Source organism: Strongylocentrotus purpuratus, unplaced genomic scaffold (assembly GCF_000002235.5).
Source record: "Strongylocentrotus purpuratus isolate Spur 01 unplaced genomic scaffold, Spur_5.0 spur5_scaffold_7, whole genome shotgun sequence".
NCBI classification, from domain to species: Eukaryota; Metazoa; Echinodermata; class Echinoidea; order Camarodonta; family Strongylocentrotidae; genus Strongylocentrotus; species Strongylocentrotus purpuratus.
Genome location: NW_022145613.1, coordinates 6,539,638 through 6,559,471, shown reverse-complemented (window position 1 = coordinate 6,559,471; position 19,834 = coordinate 6,539,638). Strand labels below are relative to the sequence as shown.

Genomic DNA, 19,834 nt, shown 5'->3' with positions numbered 1-19,834 from the left:
ACGTGTAGTGATGAGAGGAAAAGGGAACATTTATCGAAATGGATAAGACACTTATTAGGGGCATGTGTCGAGGTACAAAGGGTTGTTATCAGGGGTGAAAATGTGGCACTTCTTATTTACACCTGAAAAGAGGCACTCACCAGGGATTTTAAAAAAGGCACGTGTGTGAATAGGAAATGTGCATTTTCGACGGAAAGGGGCACCCATCATATTTTGATAGGGGCATTTATAGGAGGTGAAGATGGGCACTTTTGAAAAGGGTGACAGGTCCCTTATTTGAAAGGAAAAGGGGCACGAATCATTGTTAAAACGAAAATCATTAGAGGTGAAAAGGGGCACTGGACATAAGGGGCGCTTATGAGAATGACAAATGGGCTTTTATAATAAAGGAAAATTTGCATTTTTTGGAAGAAAAGGGGGCACCAATTATATTTTAATAGGGGCATTTATCGTAGGTGAACGGAAGCTTTTATGGGAAGGGGGAAGTGGCTCTTATTAAAAAGAAAAAGAGGCACTTACATGTATATTAGAAAGGAAATTGTGTATGTGTCAAAATTAAAGGGGCAGTCATTAAAGGTGAACAGAGGCACTCATCAGAGAAGCAAAGAACACTTATCAGAATGTGAAGGGGCATTTTTCATAGGCTGAAAGGGACATTTAGTTAGAAAGGAACCCCGGAAAAGGGCACTTATTAGAAAGGAGAAGGGGGCACGTTTGAAAATTAAAGGTGCGCTCATCTGAGTAAAAATGTGAAGTTATTAAAATGGAGAGGAGCACTTCTTACAAAAGGAAAAGGGGCACTTGTCAAAGTAAAAGGGACACTTCTCATTTGAAAAAAGGCACTTACTAGATATTAAAAAGGCACTTAGGAGAATGAAAAATGGACACATACTGCAAAGAAAAATGGGAAACTTGTCGAATGAAAAGGGGCACGTGTCAAAATAAAAGGGGCAGTTATCAGTGGTGAAAAGGGGAAGAGGCACTTTTACAAAGTAATTGGGACACTTTTCAAAGTCAAATGGGCACTCTCCTATGTAAAAAGGGGCATTTCTTACAAAGTTAAAGGGCACTTTCCTATGTAAAAAGGGGCACTTTTGGGTTTACTGAAAAAGTGGGGGTCCTGTGCCCCCTGCCCCCTCCATGGAGCGCCGCCTCTGTGTGATTGTGACAATATGATCTATTCTGGATAGATAAAGTACACATCTACAAAGTTACAGAGCGTGATCATTAGAGTTCTGAGAAGGTATAAACTTTATCTATCAAGCACAAACCTTTGTCACCATTAGTTTACGAAATGAGGTAATAATAGAATATTTCAACCATATGGGCAACAGTGTAGTCACTGCCGTAGGCTATCCCGAGATAAAGAGCAACGATTCTTTTGCAAGGCGTTGACTGTTTATGATACGCAAAATGTTCTCATTTTTTAAAGAAGATTGACGGATACGGGTACCTGCCTGGATGAGGACCCACCGTATACCTTTAAAGATAATGAATGAAATCGAAGTATAAGAAGATGAAGAAGAAAAAATACCAAGAAAATATTATTTAGGGAGCTTAGGGAAGGGATTCCCTTAGTAAAATGAACAAAAATGCATTCCATTATGAGCCACCCTGATGATATTTGAAACTTAAAATCCTTTGTAGTTGTAAGCTCGTTGTGTACAAAATGTATTTTTTTCTTCATTTTGTTTTTATTTTAAAAGTTCGAGAAAGTATAGGGAGGCCATTTTTTTAAGCGTTACGGTCGCATGGGGGGGGGGGGGGCACGTTTCCCTGAAACAAAAAAAACAAAATCGAATGACGAATAGGCAAAGAAAGTTACTAGAGATAGAAAGAGGGATAGAGAAATAAAAATAGAGTAGATGAAACAAATTGAAGAATGAGAAGAATAAGGACCGAAGGGGGGGGGGGGGGGGGAGAAGGAGAAAGAAAGAAAGAAAAGAATGAGAAGAATAAGAACCGAAGGGGGGAGGAGAAGGAGAAAGAAAAAAAGATAGGGAAAATGACATAGAAGGTAATACAATCTTTTCCCACATCCCTTCATTTGACCCTCCAACAACTCATGTCTGGGGCACCCCACGATTATGTCCCTCTAGTGCCGGATCCACACTAAAAACAGGGGAATTAGACGAAGATTAACACCAACAATAACAACAACAATAATGATAGCAATGAAAATGGTAATAATGATAATAATAATAATAACAATAATAATAATAATAATAATAATAATAATAATTACGTCAATGATGATGATAATAATAACAAAAATGATAATACCAATAGTATTAATGATGATGATGTTTTGTAGTTTCTCATTTTAGAACTCTATTCAAAAGTTACATTATTGAAACAATCCCTGATTGAGTAGACCCCTTTCTTATCTTTCTCATTTTGATCTCTTCCTTTTCTTCTCTTTCTCATTCCCAATCCCACCTCTTCTCACTTTTGTGTATTGCTCTTGTATGTTTGTGTGTGATTGTGGGCGCATATACGTTGGTGATACCTGCTGATAGTTAATGGTCGGTCTCTGTTTTCTTCTTCTTCGAAATGTACGTATATATGCCTAGTTTAGTTGTATTTATTTTTCAATTTAATTTGATAGTGTGTTTACCTTAGGGGCCTAATGTACAAGAACAAGTTGCTTCTTACAGGACCTGGCCGTTTATCTGTATTTATGACTTGTAGTGCCCTTTTTATGATGCCAAATGAAAGAGAATGAAAGGGAGAGAGAAAGAGAGATTTAACAGGGGTGTTGTGGTCTAACGGATAAGTTATTAGACCGTGATAAGGTAGACAGTCCTATACAGGTTCAAATCCCATTCTTCGTCCTTTGCAATACTCAACCCGGATGAGGTAAATGGATACATGGCGAGCTACCCATATCTTGTCACCATGGCAATGATACTTGTATAGACAGATTTGCGACGGTTAACATGAAAACGATGATCCTCCTATGAACTACATAATAGGGACTGTGTCCATTCGCACTAAATGATTAAGATATGGCATAGAAAGAAAGTGGCATTTCGGATTTGGAGAAAGTTGCTAATAAAGTTATAAAATATATATGTTGAAAATATATATTCATGAATATCAGATTTGGGGAAATATAACGAACGGTTAAATGTTACAAGAGACAAGTGTCCGGAGAGAGATGTTCGCACAGTTAAGTATCCTGAGAAGTGATAGATCACCAGTCTGCCACTTCACGGGCTCCGAGCTACAGTAAAGGGTCCGGCCAAAGATCGATGATAACATACGTAAGCAAAGGAACACAATTGGGTACCGGGTATTCAATCGAGTATGTCAATCGGCCTATGACGATTAGGAGGCCCATTGTGAAAAGCTTCCATGGGGACAAATACAGTGTGTTATTACGAATTGTTTGTAAACTGTTCACTGACAAGCGCAAAGTAGAGTTTAGAGGATAATGTAAGAAACATAGTCGGATATTTCGAATAGAAAATCATATTTACTATGGAGAATGGGTAAGAAGCGAAGCGATGTAGTATTACCAGAAGGAAAATTTTGTCGAAGTTTTCGTTGAGAAGAGACATGGAGTTGCTCAACCCTTCGCTGAAACACCCCGTGGCCTACCATGACCGATACTATGAGAGTGACAGCGGGTTTTCAGCGGACGACTACAGTTCTGTGGACCCTGTTGCGGCGGCATCATCAGAGATCACCTCTGTAACATCCAGAGCGTCCAAGAACAAGAGCGTCCTCAAGTTAATCACGCGAGATGATGGGACAGTAATCACTTTGGACGAGAATGCAGTGCTTGCTGATAACGTCCACGATCATGGGATCGAGGATGATGCCGGTGACGGCGAGGAGTTGGACGTCGACCGTCGGAATCCCCTGGTCATTTCCTTCAAAGAGGACGACCAGGTCCAGGATGCAAGAACTCGTAAAGGACAGAAGCAGTCTATTCATTTTTTGACTCGACGAGTCAAAGCTTCCTGGCTGGACAACACTTACCAAAAGGCCATTGCCCGGGCCAGAGCACGACTTGCCGAGGGCAACTGGCCCCAGTACCCTGAGGAGTGGAGATTGCCTCACGCTCCTGTACCGGCTCGACCTGACTTTACAAGAACTGGTCCTATAACCTCACTCAAAGGTGGTTACCTTGAGGCGAAGAGAAATAGGAAAGAGCGTAGAAAAAGGAGCGGGACTTTTCCAAGAACTAAATCCGTAAGTTATCATTCCTTTTATCATTTTTATATTCAATGAGTTTTTACATTCTCTCATCCTATTTGCTATTCTTCTGAATGATTAAGTAAAGAAGTATATGATCTAGGGAACGAAAGGGAATCTACGATTTGCAGATCATTGATTCATCCAAATGGAGTACATTCAATCTTTTTGAAATATTTCTGAAAAGGTAATATTCATTCAAAAGTATTTTCTGAATCTTACCCCAATATTGAAATTAGATTAAAAGATCGCATCAATTTCAATTCCTGCATTAAAGAAAAACGAAATCAAAACTATTATCCCTAGTAGGTAATTCTACTGGAAAGGCAATTTTTAATAATGCTTTCACCATCATGGACAATGTTGGAACCATTGAAACATGAATATGATCAACAATTCTATGTATTTCACAAAGAATTCTGCATCAGAATTGGTTTTCAGAATTTTATAATGTTAAGTTTTTTTCTTTTTGGGATACATTGCCAGGGTAAAATCACATGTTTTAATGGCAAGAGAGTACATGGAGTATCACATTATTTTATGATAATTGAACACAAACTTTACAATTGAATGCAATGTACATGTACCACAACAATGCGGCATAATATAATTATGGAGTTGTAAGGAATCCGAATGCTTTAATGATGAGGAGAAATATTTTCAAATATTTGTAATTAAGTACGGGAGCACAACGATGAACAATTTAATACACAGCAATGCTATTTTCAAAGATTAAAATTTCTTACTAATTAGAATATTGAATATTTTATTTGGTATTAACATGGTATCAAAGTGTTACAACCATTATTATTGATAAGAAATATTAAAAAACACGTGGCACATATAACAATGTCTGTTGGCCCATTTTCATGCTTTTTGGCATGAGTTGTTCTCGTTGTTGTTTAATAAAGATTTCATTCTTATAGGAATAATAATACAATCAAGCATAGCGACGAACTCAAGATATCATCCAGGCGGGATAGAGGTAATAGGAAAACTTTACTATAATATATAATTCTGAACCATAATCTAAACACGGTATAGCAGTATGATTAATAGGTAATACTTTTATTCTTTTCATGACTAGATAGATTGATATTTTAATTATGTATCACAATTTATGATAAACAAATATCTATTTTACAAGCGTGAAAAAAAGAAAATCACTGTCCGACTATTATGCAAGATGGCTATAGTCACTAACTAAGGCAGCTACCAAAAGATAACTTAGGGTTATTGAAAACGAATAGAGCGTATCTATCTTTTACAAATACTGATAAATAAATAAAACATTTACCCCCCGTCGGGTTCATATTTCAAATTGAACAATGGACATTATCAGGAGATCACATGCAGGGGGTGAAGTTTAAACCCCTGAGTCCAATTGAACATTATCAATGAACTATACAATCATGATTACAGGGATGCCCTATATACTAGAATTCTGTGAAGACAATACGAAAGTTGTGTAATTCTGCATGACTATATTTTCCAACTGGTTGAAAGCGATTAAACAAATTCATCCAATTAAAAGATAATCTTTTACACATGTTAAAAGAGAAATTTGTTCTTGTTTAACTTTCGTCGTTTTGTGATGCCTCAACGAGACCGACGTAAGACCAACATCAGAGGGACAACGGACCGAAAAAAGACCGAACATTTCATAACTTTATCATACCCCAAATTGCCAAGAATCGGTCTTTTCTCTCTCGATGTGACTGATGTATTAGTGTATTTTGTAAACGCATGTATTTAGGCGGAAAATACCGAAGTTATGAAATGTTATGGAATGTTATAAAAAGGTTTTGAAAGGGTGTACATTACACGTGCATGTGTTCATTATACATCGGCCCTCAATTTCTCAAACAGTTGTCATAGCCATGATAGTTCACGTTTCAACTTTTAAATATAACGCTATCATTTTAGGGAAAAAGGGGACTGCTCCTTGCAGTGACAAAGGCTTCCGTCTTTGATTGTTCAATCAATATTCGTCGTTCGATGTAACAAACAACAACATTATGTAAAAGAAAGGCTTACAAAATTAAAGAACAAGCCGGAGTTTTAAATTGTATGACAAATTGACTAAACGTCTAATTTAAAAAAAGGGTATAAGCTTGAGAGTTAGGCTTGGCTAGTGTTGGTACTGATATAAGTTGATTAATGATTAGCCGAGATATACGTTGACGTATAGAATCCCAAAGTGAATTGTGCTCATCAAAATACTCTTAAGCTCAAGACGTATACTTTCCTGTTTCGACATGGAATTATTTAAACGTTGAATATTCTACCTATTATCACTTTCCCAAATGCACGTTTGAAAGGTGTAAGTTGAGATCTTTACAAACACATATATATATATATATATTTGTTGTTGTTGTTATTTCTGCATTTTTCCAAATATAATATAACTGAATAACAAAGAACATATACATGTAAGGTATAATACAACATATATATACAATAATTTTGTCATGTCAAAATGTTTTTTTAAAACATAATATATGTACATAATAACAACGAAGTAATATTTCCATGACATATTATCATACATTTAAAGTATTATCCTAACTATCAGTTGAAAAGGAGCAGGAGACCGCAATCATAAGCGATGCTTGACTAGGATGGCGGCCTCAATTAAAAAAAAAATTGGATTAAATGTTTGGTATCAGCATTGGTCAGTTTCACATAATCTTCAACAGGTGTTCATGGTTAAAAGACAAAGAAAGTGATATATTATTATGATTATGGGAGTTATGAACACCACGTGGGCTTTAAGTCTAACAATTACAGAAAAGATTCACAAGGTTTCTATTTACTCTTTTTGTCTATTTTATATGGTTTCCAGGGCCATCCCTTTTATATTCTCACAATAATCTCTCCTACTTTAAATCCGATTCACTGCATGACTCGAGCTACTGTCGCCCAACACCAGACCCACTCTCTATTCATAAGTATGGCTTCTCAATTCTCTTGTATCAATAAATGGGACAATTCTCAAGAACTCTCCAATGTAGGATCTTCTGTGAATCTTTTATGTACTTTTAGTGTACTTTTAGGATTAGATGTTTGTTCCCTTTTATCTCTCTATTCACATATATCGTCCAAATCGTGCTATAATACTTTTCCAAGAGGCTACGAAGTATTTTATATGCTCCTCATCTTTATGCGTTTACAGCGTTCTTCCTTTTACTATCGCCGTTCTGCCTGCTTTAATACGGGATGTAAGTTTAACCCGATCCGATTCTTTTATATATATTCTTAAACTCCACTTAATCCCTTATTTCGTTGAGACACTGAATACAATTAAAGGCAATTCGTGAAAGCACAACGGAGTGTGTAGTTTTCTTCAATTCAATTTATTTCCGTTAATTTCTGTTCCCGAACTGTGCAATGATTTTAGTGAAATATTATTTTAACGTCCATTTCAGTTGAAGGCAAGCCGGTTCTAGACTGCATGAAATACAGATTACAAGAAACGTGCAATGTAAAATTATGAGTATAGCATAGAGGGGAATCAGGATTTGAACATATAATTTGTAAGCTGAATTCATCCACTGTATTATGACCCCGTTTTTAAATGGAAACAATTGATTGTTAAGTTATTTAATCTTTGAGATCTGGTTGGCAAATATTCCTACATGTCTCCTGCAAGAAATCTGATAACGAGCGTCACTAATTAAACACAGATAAGAGGACTACATGTTTACATTCGGGTTGTCTCCATGCCAACGATCTTTTTTTTTTTCTCGTTTGACGAAATCTTTGAACAAAAAGATACACTTTGCTCTTAATTTAGAATAACAAAAACGATATGTTTTGCATTACTATTGCGTTTATATTTCTGATAGATGAAAACAGAAGAATGTTAGGTTAGATAAACAAATTTACTCTAACAACTAAAATGTTAAATCACCATTTAAAAGGGCCGAGGAATGACCACCTTTTCAACATGCTGGATCGAACTATATTATAAAGGTCCTTCATATTTTTAGATTTTAGATATTTATCATTATAATTATATAAAACTTTATAATAATGATACCGTCCTAGCTTTCCCACAATGATCCTATGCCATGAAAACCTCTTATACGTGATGTATCATCGGAATTTATCAACTTCATAGTATCCTGATTAATTCCCATACTTTTTTGTGTTTTGTTTCGTGTTTGTGTGATGATTAGTAGCGGTTCTATGTTTACAATATTTTTTCCTTTTGTTTAGTTTTTTGTTTTTTTTTTGTTGTTGTTGTGGGGGGGGGGGGGTCTTTTTTTTTTTAGGTTGTTTGTTGTTGTTGTTATTATTGTTGTTGTTGTTGTGCGTGTATTTTTTTTTGGGGGGGGGGGGGGCATTCCGCCATTATTTTACGCCTCAACACAAGCTCCCCCGACAGTTATTCTTCTAGAACCGCTCCTGATGATTATTTTCTCTTTGTCTTTTTGCAAATTGCGTCTCTCCGTTTCTTGGTATGGGAGTGCGATTCCATCGCTTTTCTCTATCATGTCATCCTTTTATTCAGGGCTTTCTCATTAGTGTATGTTCGCATGATCGCATCCTTCGTTACCATGTTAGTCTCTCTCCTCCATCAACTCATTTCTCTACTTGTTTTCGTCACATCTTTCCAGCACGTTCCCATTCTCTCGGCATTCTAATCAATAAAAAACTTGTCATCAAAATGTTCCTTAGCACCGAAACAATACAAGCGTCCACCTTTCTCGTTTTATCTAACTATTGATCCCGTCACTTCAACTATTTATAAGCGCCTAAGGGCAATTTGCCACAGCGATCCCAAACAATACAATCCGTTACCTTATAGAGTCTTATACTGCAACATACAAAACATGAACGATATTGATTTGGGATCGGAGAAATATAACCGCAATTAGTGTGGTTGTGGTGGTACTGGTAGACAGTCCTTGTCTGACTTGTTAATAGCCCCAGATCAAAGTGGATCAAGAACTTTTCATTTACTTCCTTGGCTCGAACGTGCATGTCATTAGAGTGAAAAAGGATGAAATTAAGTTTTGCAAAAATAAAGTCAGCAATCAAAGTGGAATGGGTTGTAAATTCGAGGAAACAAAAAGCGTGTATAACGAAAATGGTTATCAAGAAATAAATGAATCAATTTTGATATGATTCAAATTACAGTTCGAGATTTGCTCCGTTTTAACATTATATTCTAATCTCAACCTAATAAACGAGATTAGTAATCACTAAATTGATATAGCGCTTACATCGGTTCATGCATTATTACATTTACATGTCAGCATAATCATTGTTTCAGAAATATCTGTACTAAAAGAACACCTCATCTCATGTAGTCATGGTGCCCTATTTAATGACGATTCTTTGATAGTCCTTGAGTAAACAGCCAATACCTCTATGCTTATTAGCAAAACAAACCCTTAATTAGTAATCGAAGTCTAACTTTGCTAATTACTTTCGGCTTGGCCATTTTCTTTCATGCTTTACTGAGAGAGACAATGCAATTAATGCTTGATTGAATACAACATGGACGTGGCTGGCATTGATAATGTGGTTTTATCCACCGCAGTAAAATCGTTTTAAGGTCACAATCGCAAGTGAATAAAATAGTCAATTAATAGTAAACAAGTTTATTTATTGCCGTTTGATAGCTTCAAATCAAAGATTTACCCTAGCATGATAAGAGAGTCTATATAAAGTAGAAAAATGCGAACTGTTCATGTGTTTTTTAATGACAGAATGATTATCTTATTGAACGTAATAGTACAAACCTAACCCCTCGATAAAATATTTATTTCTTTCGTCATTCATCGATGATAGAACTATGCATGTTAAGGGGTTATAATAATGGTACGGACAGGGAAATAACCAAATGAACAGCAAGAACGCGTTTCAAGGAATCTATCAATAATTGTACCCATATGTCATTGTGCTTCTAGTTTTATTGTGTTTTTATTATTTGATCAACACCCCCGGAATCTTGGTACGAGATCCCCTGTAGCCTTCCCCCCATAAACGTATGACTTTAATCTCTATGATTTGAGAATGGATTTAAACAAAAAGTCTGTTCGAGAGAGACATTTTATATACCAACACCAGACTCAAATTTATAAGAAGATAGTATATTTCTTAGTATTATGCAACCTTAGTAAGTGTATTGCTTATTGCCAATGTAAAGAAAATACAACTGGAAATACTTGTTCATCTATTTTTTTTTTTTTTTACATAAGTCGAACAAGTAGGCCTATACTAAATATAATGAGTGGTTGTGGTTTGATATATAGGTGAAACTCGAAACTTTACTTTGCCAATACCGTGGAAAGGGTCATGCACTTCTCTCATTCAGCCTTGACTAATGATAATACGGATTGACATTGACTCAATACGGATTGACATTGACTCAATAAGATGGAATGCTATCCTAATCCGTAGGTCAAGCAAGTACATCTTCATGGTATTATATGACAGCCGACTCTGCTTCACACAAAATTGACACGGCCACGTTAATGCACGTTGCTCCGAACAAGGGGGCGGTACGACAAGCGTCGCGTTCCCCTTAGCAACGAGAATGGTACTCGTTTCTCGGTGCTTTCGGTTCGGTGAGCCGACATACTAATCATGCTCTGGTAACAAGCGCAACACGGTCTTTGTTCCGTCAGTGTTATGGGGTTAGGGTTTGGATTGTCTGGGGTTTAGATTAGGTTTAGGATTGTAGATGAGGTTTAATGTTAAGTTTACAGGTTGATTGGTTAAAGTCAGGAGTTCGATTAATGATGGAAATTAATCTCTGAGCATCGTCGCTAGAGCATGTGTCGCATGACGGTGGGCCATCAGGTCTTGAAAGTGATATGGGTAGCGAAGTCGTTGGCTGTTATCGAAATAATTATGGTAGCAGACTTTTCAAGAATAAACAATTCCAATTGGAAACATTGTTGTATGTGAGAAAATGTAATTAGATAATGTTGAGAAAAGAAAAAAAAAACAAGAATGTTTACGTTTTATCTTCGAACCCTATGGCGACGTGCAATGGAAGTTTGAATCTAGTCGATCAGTGGCCGAACAGCATTCTAATTTTTATAATTTTTTTTAATACTAATTTATGTAATTTCCTCTCCCGAAAGATAAAATTAAGTACCCGTTCCTTATAACTGTTGAATGTGCTTGAAATATTACTCTCCTTTTTTAATGACGATACCATTGTCGTGTTAATGGTGGACTAAAACGATCGTGCCTGTAGTTTCAGACATCGAAATTAAATTTTAAAGCCTTTCACAGTCATATCCCGTATTGTGTGTAGCAAATGAATATTGACAAGATGATTTCTTAACAGAAAGGAATTAATGAGTCCTAAGTCCGATCATCAGTTGAAAAAGATATGTATATTTTAGGAAAGCAAAAACATACGTCCCTGATTACGATCGAGAAGCAGGCACGATAATGAATTACTCGGAATTCCTTTATTGAAAAAGTTTGGTCCATTAGATGTCGAACAGTCCTTACAATAACGACCGTGAATTATCTAGAGATCAGTTTTATTGTGTATTTGAAGGCAAAATCAAGTAGCAAAGTGTCCTTTGAATTCGGGAGACAAAGTTCAGAATGATAGAACAAACAAGATATAGTGAGGTGATGATAATTTGTCATAATCTTGACTAATTTCGTGGAATATGAATTAATCAAACAAAGCTCAATAAACTGAAAACTAGAATAAGCAATTAAATCTTGGATTTTTTAAACAGCAAAGATATTGTGACATTGCACTTCAAGTTTTTAATATTTTGGCTCGTGTTAGAGGATAAATTCTTTAAAAAATAATGCTAAAGATGGAGGTGCGGTAAATACATTCACAATACCATTCTACAATTACCATTTTTTTCAATTTATGCGTCTTTACGAAAGACATTACGAAATCACGTGCCACATTAAAAAAATGTAAATATTTCTTCCTTTAACACCGATAAACGGTTTGATAAAATGAATAAGAGAGTCGATACCTGATAGCATGGAAGATATAATAAGATAAGATGTATTGGACTCTATCGACCCCCTTCAGGGATATGTGAGCACAACATATTTACAATACAATACAGAAAGATATATAACACAAAGTAAGATATGATAATAACATACACAGATATATACATTTTGATGTTTCTAAAACACAATATACATGAGCTAAAGACTAAGTATACACTATACAGTTTTAAGTTATAAGTCTAAAATATCACGTGGTTTGGTTTGTCTACCACTACGAGTAACTACAGTTTTAATAACAAAAATAGGACCATGCCTTTCAGCCTTAGAATCCAACGAAAAGAATTGTATTATGACTGTGAATGAATTTTACGATTTTTCTTAATTGTTTAACACTAGATCTATTAAACAATTTGCCCATGTACATGTGTAAAATGAAAATATGCTTTGCAGTCCACATTTTGTCAATGATTTTTCTCTCACCAACACCAGAGGGCGACATCGCACCAACTGCCTCACCTGTGAATATCAAGTACACATTCAACACCTCTTGTGTCTCTTGACATCGGTAAACAGTATGAACCCGCTAAAAGCTTTTAAATTGAAAACTAAGTCAAATGAAGTCCGACTTCATTCTGTTTAAAGTTTGATTTACTCTTAGGTCACTATTTACATTTCCTCTGTCTGAAGAAAGTGGATACATTGGCATGAATGGGTTAGGAGAGGCAGTACTTGAATGCTGAAGGAAAGGCTATTTTTTATAAGCAGGGTGATACTCGATGTATTTTATTTGTCATGAGTGCAACGTACGGTTGCGCCTAAATCTTCTAAAATGTCGTTTGGTGGAACATTAAGTGTGCCAACTTTGTCGTTTTTCGAATTTCAGTTTCCTATCGTGAAAACAATTTATCTGGTATGTAAATGCTATTAGGATGATCTGAATAGGCCATGAGGGAGAGATATGAGAGAGCGAGAGAGCGAGAGAGGGAGAGAGATATATATATATATATATATATATATATATATATATATATATATATATATATACAATTATACATGGGCCATTTTTAATCACAATAAATATTTTCAATTGTTACAATAAAATGTTTTCCAAGTTGATTACAAGGATTATCTTAACGAACGATGTCAAATATTTAACTCATGTGTATTGCGCGTTTATCATTGCATGTTTGTCTCATCTTATTCCAAAATGCACATTTTTTGTAGATGGAATTACACAATTACATTCATTTCACCTTTAAAAAATTGTGTTATTATTGTTATCAAAGCTATACAGGAATGCCGGTTGATTGCTAAATTTGTTTTTCCATTTCCCTTTTCCTTTATAATTATACAGGACGCGAAGTGTGCCGAAAAGCAAGCTACACTTCCACCTATTGATGCGTAAGTATACTCCCTTCCTTTATTTCACCTTGGCCTATACTCTCTGAAAGGACAAAATGAATACAAATTTAACCATAATCGGGTGAAAAATTACCCCAAACACACGCATATGTTTCTTATTTTTACCAAACTTCTTAAAGTCGTAACATACTTGAACAACGACTTAGTTTGTGCTCAGGGTATAGTTTTTATACCGATGATATACACGGACAATGTATAGTGTTCCACTCAATCAAGTGTAAATTTCTAACCGTCTGCTGGTAAACATGTCAGGAAAGTAACACGTCTTAAATTCTATATTTTCAAGTCCTTCCGAATAATTACGACGTTTGAAAACATTGTTTAAGCAAAGCTGAGAGGCAATCGATGTCACAGGGCATGAATTTGACACTTGTTAGTGTAAACGGACATGTTGTAGTGTTCCTTTGCATCCTCTCATGTTTGATATTTAATCATCTGTTTATAAACATGTCGGGAAATATAACACCTTTTAAATAAACTTAACAGCTTTCGGAATCATAAAAACTAAAGTAACTAACTGTTGCTGAAAAGAGAACACTATAGGGTAGTGCAGGCAGAGTGCAGGCAGGCAATCCGTTTTGTTTAATTGCCTCCGTACGAAACAGGTGCACGATTTGCTCACGCGCTGTGTATAGTGTCATTGTAGATTTGAACAATGTTTTAATTATTGACCAGAAGTTGAAGAAATCAATTTATCAGGCGACTTCGCCTGTCGGTAGGCAGGTGGGAATATTGCAATCCTGAGACACACAAACACGCAAAGATAAGCTTCAACACCCATTCACATCAGTCTGACAAAACTGAGAGGCGTTATAGCGATTCAATAATTAAATGTCATGACAACTGCATCCTACAGCACTAAACTCTAATTTTGTGGCAATTTTACGCGTTTTTGGAATTGTGCGAAGGTGCAAAGATTCTCGCCGATGGTGTTGTATATTTCAGAGGTTTTTCGCTTTAAACAGAGAATAAAATGATTGCCTTGAGAATTTGTATGTGTGATTACACCATTCATCTCGTGGATTCGGTATAATAATTTCCTTGAAGTTATCGCATCATCATGATAACTAACACAGAATGTAGTATGATCATTGCGAAAAGACAGTCGGGTATTGTTCTAGGATCACAATCGGCTTCTTTATCAGCATTGCACATCAATGAGGTTTTTTTTGTTACGGTGCACGAACACGAATTGATGGAGACTTAGGTTCAACCCCAAATCTAGAAGGAAGGATTCTTTTCATTGTTTTGGGCAATGTGCTAAGTACCCGGAAAATGACTGACAATTCACCACAAGATAATAATCCAAGGAAGAGTAGACGAAATGAACGATATTGCTGTCGTGCTTTTAATGCGTACATACGAAGAAGGGAATATTGGAGAAATCGCAAGGAACTCGAGCACTGGGAAAGGTATGGACACGGTATGGTGAGGCGATATTAACGCCCCCCATGTCCTCAATTAAGAAGAGCGTAACGCATACCATCTCGACAACATTAATACATTTCTGGATTACACATTAAAAAACCGAGTTGAGGAGAGAGTGGAGAAGAGAGAGAGGTAGAGAGAGAGAGAGAGAGAAAGAGATAAAAAGAGAAAGAAACAGAGAAAGGGAGAGAGATTAAGGTTGAGAAATAGTGAAATAAAAAGACAAAAACGAGAGCGATAATTTGGAAATTTAAGTTCGTAAATAATGATTCTGCAATACGGTGTTTCTTTATCAGCTATTTTTTCCTTTCACTGCATATGCATGCTAAAAAGAGAATATGCTTCCAATAGAAAAAATAACAATCATTGATCTACCCCTCTCAAATCTGCAGATTGTACGACAGTCTCTTCGCCAACTTATCTGCCAGCTACCCTTCTCACCTCTTAAGGAAACGATGGGAGGCCTCCGCGGCAGCGTCGTCGTCCTGGTCGACGTCGGTTTCGTCAGATCCGAACAGCACCGACTATCTTCCTTTCGTCGGTACTGCCCGTCTCCACCCCAAGGAACTCACCCCTACCGTTCGGCGGGATGACAGCTCCCAACCTCCAAAGTTCTGTTCCGGTTGTACAGCCGAGCTTGCTCATCAATCTGGTGTCAAGGTAAGAGCTTTATTAAGGTATTATTATTTTAATTGTTCGTTAACTTTGTTTCAAGATGATGAGATAAAATTTGAGATTTTTTGAAATCACGTTGTGTGGTTCATAATAAATGTTGCATTTTCTTTAAAAGAAGAAAGAAAGATCGACTAAGATTTGTGGTTGCGAGATACTGATAATGATACCGACCGTGACGCTTTTGATATATGTTTTATGGGAGTCTTCTTCTCAATCTTCTTTTGAATTGGGAAAAATTTAAAGGAAATCGAGGTCCATTGATGATCTAAAACATTTGGTTAGTAAATATATTTATTTTGAAATTACATGTAGCAAGAACAAATTGCAATAGAAAGATACTGTTAAAAACTACATATTTTGCTTATATGATATTGTGTGGTACATTGTGTATCTAAATGTGTTACTTTTTTATGTAATAATTACAGAATGATGTACAATATGTACATGAAACGGAAGCTGTGCAAGTTCACCTGTCTCACAGTCAATAGTTTTCGAAGAGATTCTTCACTTTCGTGTTTATACCACGCAAATCCTATCATACTTAAAGTGTTCGGAAATATTTCATAACTATGTTGATATCATTCAACTGATTTTGATCTCAATAGCGCATCGAGGGTCTTGTCATGAAAATGGATGCGAAAACATTGTTAAATATCATTAGAATCATTTTATTGATGTGATAGCATAGGCGAGAAAAGTCAATTCATTCATCTCTCACATTTCAGTATTTTTCACCTCATTTCTTCCGATCATTAGGCACCAATATTCATTTTTGACAATCCCGCGGATGACACGAATGTTGATCAAGGGGGCATCGAGCATGCGCAGTTGCTTCCACAAAATGGCCCCGCCCAACAACACGTTGCTACCACTCAAGTCTGCTATGGTTGCTCTCTCAGCAAAGTACCACAGTAAGTTTTGTCTATTAATTTACCAAATTGTACATTGTAGGTTCAAACAATTATTTTTACTCACAAAAGGTTATAACATTTCCTTTTAAGATAAACGAGTTTGTTTTCAATGTTTAAGATCGCCTTCTGTTTGTAAATTAAATCATCTATTCACAACTCATTTTTTCGGGGGAGGGGGCATCAGTGACTTTGAACGACACGCTTTTACCTGTACATGGGCAAAACACCAAAAAGTGGTTTAGTAACCCAGTATTAGGGCAGCTGTTTGGGAACCTGAATGTCCCGGGTTCAAAATGAAGTCTCAGTTTTCTAGTACCTTATTTAGTGCATTTAGTACTTTGGATATGACTTTGTCTTGATGTTATGTTTTTAATATTTCTCTTTCTTTAGTGACAAAGCTTTAATTTTGATTCATGAACACACTTTCGTCCTCTATTCAAAATAGTTCACAATTTGGCCGAATGTCGGCTTGTACGCATAAATGCAGTCAAGATTTCTAAACTATATTTATTTTATCTTTTTATTTCATTTCAGTGTCCATGTGACGAAGCCACGTCGTGTAGGTGGTGGTTACACCATGTTCCATCAAACCGCCGAGCCATACAGCGGACAAATCGTCAAAGATGGCGGTTCACCTCAACCATCATCGGGTATATCAGGTATACTTAATATGAAGATGGTGTTGGTTTTGGGCCTACTAGTACATGTAGTTTACATTTCATCTTTATAATCATGATCATAAATGACATTTATTGTGTATTTCCACTTGCTTAAAAGACGATTCCAAAGACTTTTAAGCTTTAAATATCTTTCCATATACTTTTGTTCATCAAATTAATTCAATCTATACACATGCATGAATATTCTTTTCTACATATTTTATTACGTCATCAAAGTCGAGTTGGTCATTCATTATCCCATAATCATCTATGAAACCTGTTTATTTCTATTCATTCCGTTTCATACATTGTGTGGACCCTTCTGATCTAAGGTGTCTGTCATTCAAACTTTTCCAGTTGGACTCGAACTAGTCTACTTTCTCTCTCTACAGGCAGAAAAACAAATCATTTTATTGTATCCTTCATCACTAGGTTCTTCACTCAAGTCTTTTTTTATTCAGAATACAATTCTTGCATATACACTCCCATTTTTCTCCATCCATAATCATCTCAAACGTTCCATCTCTCCCATCTTCCTCCTCTTCCTATCACCCATGCCACAAAATCACGTCTTTATTCCACCTAAAGCCGACATGTCTTCTAGCGATGATGACATCGAAAGCAACTACGATGCCGAGATCGACGAGGGAGAATGGGCGATGTTGAATTACATCAACGTAGCGAAACTGGAGCAGCCGATTCTCCCGCTCCCGTCGATCCCGCGGGAGAAACCGCCCCCGATCCCGCTGTCTATCATGGAGAAGATCAGGGCAGGAGACGTCAAGGGGGTCAGTTTGCATGAACGTAAGTGCACATAATAGTCAAGTTGCTGCGTTTTGCACACGAGGCGTTATTTGGTGACGTATTACTGCGTCAAAGACTTGCAAGAGTGTTTGACGCGTCATGCAAAAGGTTCCATCGTACTAGAAGATGATTGTTACATGAAGGGTGCAAAGTAACATGGCATTGAATTACTGAAATAATTGCCTAGCTTTAACATGTTCAAGGCATGCCTATAATTGCCTTCAAAGCCATGATTGGCGTTGGCAATGACGCAGTGGAAAAAACCTCTTGTTTACAATGGGTTTAGCATTCTGTGTTATTCACTGGCTTCTGACAAAATAGATGGAATAACCGTCAATTCGTCTTTCAAGAACACAAGTTTAAAACAGCGAGTGAGCTTTGCTAATTATTTTATAAGGTTAAGACATTTTTTAAGTGTTTGAACCTACTTTGTTTTAAAGAGCATGCCCGTGTTAACATTTTAGTCATATTTATTACAACACTAATGTGCACTGTGTGCATGAAATAATGACTTATTCACTGAACGAAAAATTCAGTAATAAGTAATTCAATCAAGAAATCAGTTTCTACTTCCACTTGGTAAATTGGCTGGATCTTCTTGGTATGATATAACGTATTATCACCTTACATTTTCACTCGACGACGTTGAGATAATGGTATTTCTACGTGTATGTTTAATCTTAAATAGCAAATTGTATTCTATGTGATCTCTTTTCCACTCAAACCATATTTACACATTTTACTTTCTTCCTCCCTACGAATTCATTGATCAGAACACTGCTACGCTTGTCGCGAAGGTAAGTGTTTTTTTTTTTTACGTCGTTTATTCTTTTTCTTTTACGTCGTAGTTTCAATTAGTTTCCCTACCGAAAATGATAAAGCAGGTCATATTGCATCGGATAAATGAAATGCAATAATGCGGTTTGATTAAATGTAAGAAATTGTCATTACTGGCAATAGCTTCGTACACTAATGTTATTAAACTTTATAGAGGTATTAGATGTCCATTTTGTATAAGTTGAATTGACTGCATGACAATTCTAAACATGATGTGAAAAAAATTTGCGTCTGATATTCATATACCATAGGATAAGATATAAAATAAGAATAGAAGACAAACTAATGACAAAAGGATAGGAAGAAGAGGTTAACGGAAAAAAGAGAAACTACCTATAAATAGCAACATAGTATATTTGTAAAGCGCTTAGAGACATTTGTAATAAGCGCTGTATAAAAATTAAATATTATTATTATTATTATTATTATTATTGAAATGTACACACCTTAAATGTGAAATAACGTTATTTTATTTTTGTTTCTCCTCCATTTTCCAATCATCAACCATCATTTCGCTACTCTGCATTATCATTCTTTGTTCATGACGTCATCACAGCTCTCAAACACTATTGGCCAGAATACTTCACCTTGAGAGACGAATCAGATGACTCCGGGGTTGCCACCCGTGTTGCTTCAGAAGGTCCATCCATACTTCTATTCATTTCATAATATTTCTCACTCATACTTTGGAAAACACCATATTTCTAGTACATTCTTCAAATCATTTATTAAATCATGTTTTTCCCTTCCCACCATGGTATTATTTTAATTTCTCTAAAAATATATCTAGTGCCCCTTCATATACATGTAAACCGTTTTGAAAACCTGTTTTGTCACACATGATGGTCAAAGTTATGTATATCATTCATTATCTTCTATAAATAAACAATTGTTTTCCTACATTTTTTCCTGTGATGTACTATTTACCGAACATGA

General features: G+C 36.0%; 1 protein-coding gene across 1 annotated transcript in view; it reads left to right on the top strand.

The window, feature by feature from the left end:
* Positions 1-3,561: 3,561 nt before the first annotated feature.
* Positions 3,562-19,834, top strand: part of LOC100891802 (titin) — a 36,462-nt gene continuing 20,189 nt past the window's right edge. Inside the window, exons 1-8 of the mRNA XM_030973973.1 lie at positions 3,562-4,200; positions 13,517-13,563; positions 15,405-15,672; positions 16,444-16,598; positions 17,133-17,257; positions 17,846-18,061; positions 18,835-18,858; positions 19,455-19,538. Of these exons, the coding sequence (XP_030829833.1) occupies positions 3,562-4,200; positions 13,517-13,563; positions 15,405-15,672; positions 16,444-16,598; positions 17,133-17,257; positions 17,846-18,061; positions 18,835-18,858; positions 19,455-19,538 (1,558 nt within the window). The remainder of the gene's footprint in view (positions 4,201-13,516; positions 13,564-15,404; positions 15,673-16,443; positions 16,599-17,132; positions 17,258-17,845; positions 18,062-18,834; positions 18,859-19,454; positions 19,539-19,834) is intronic.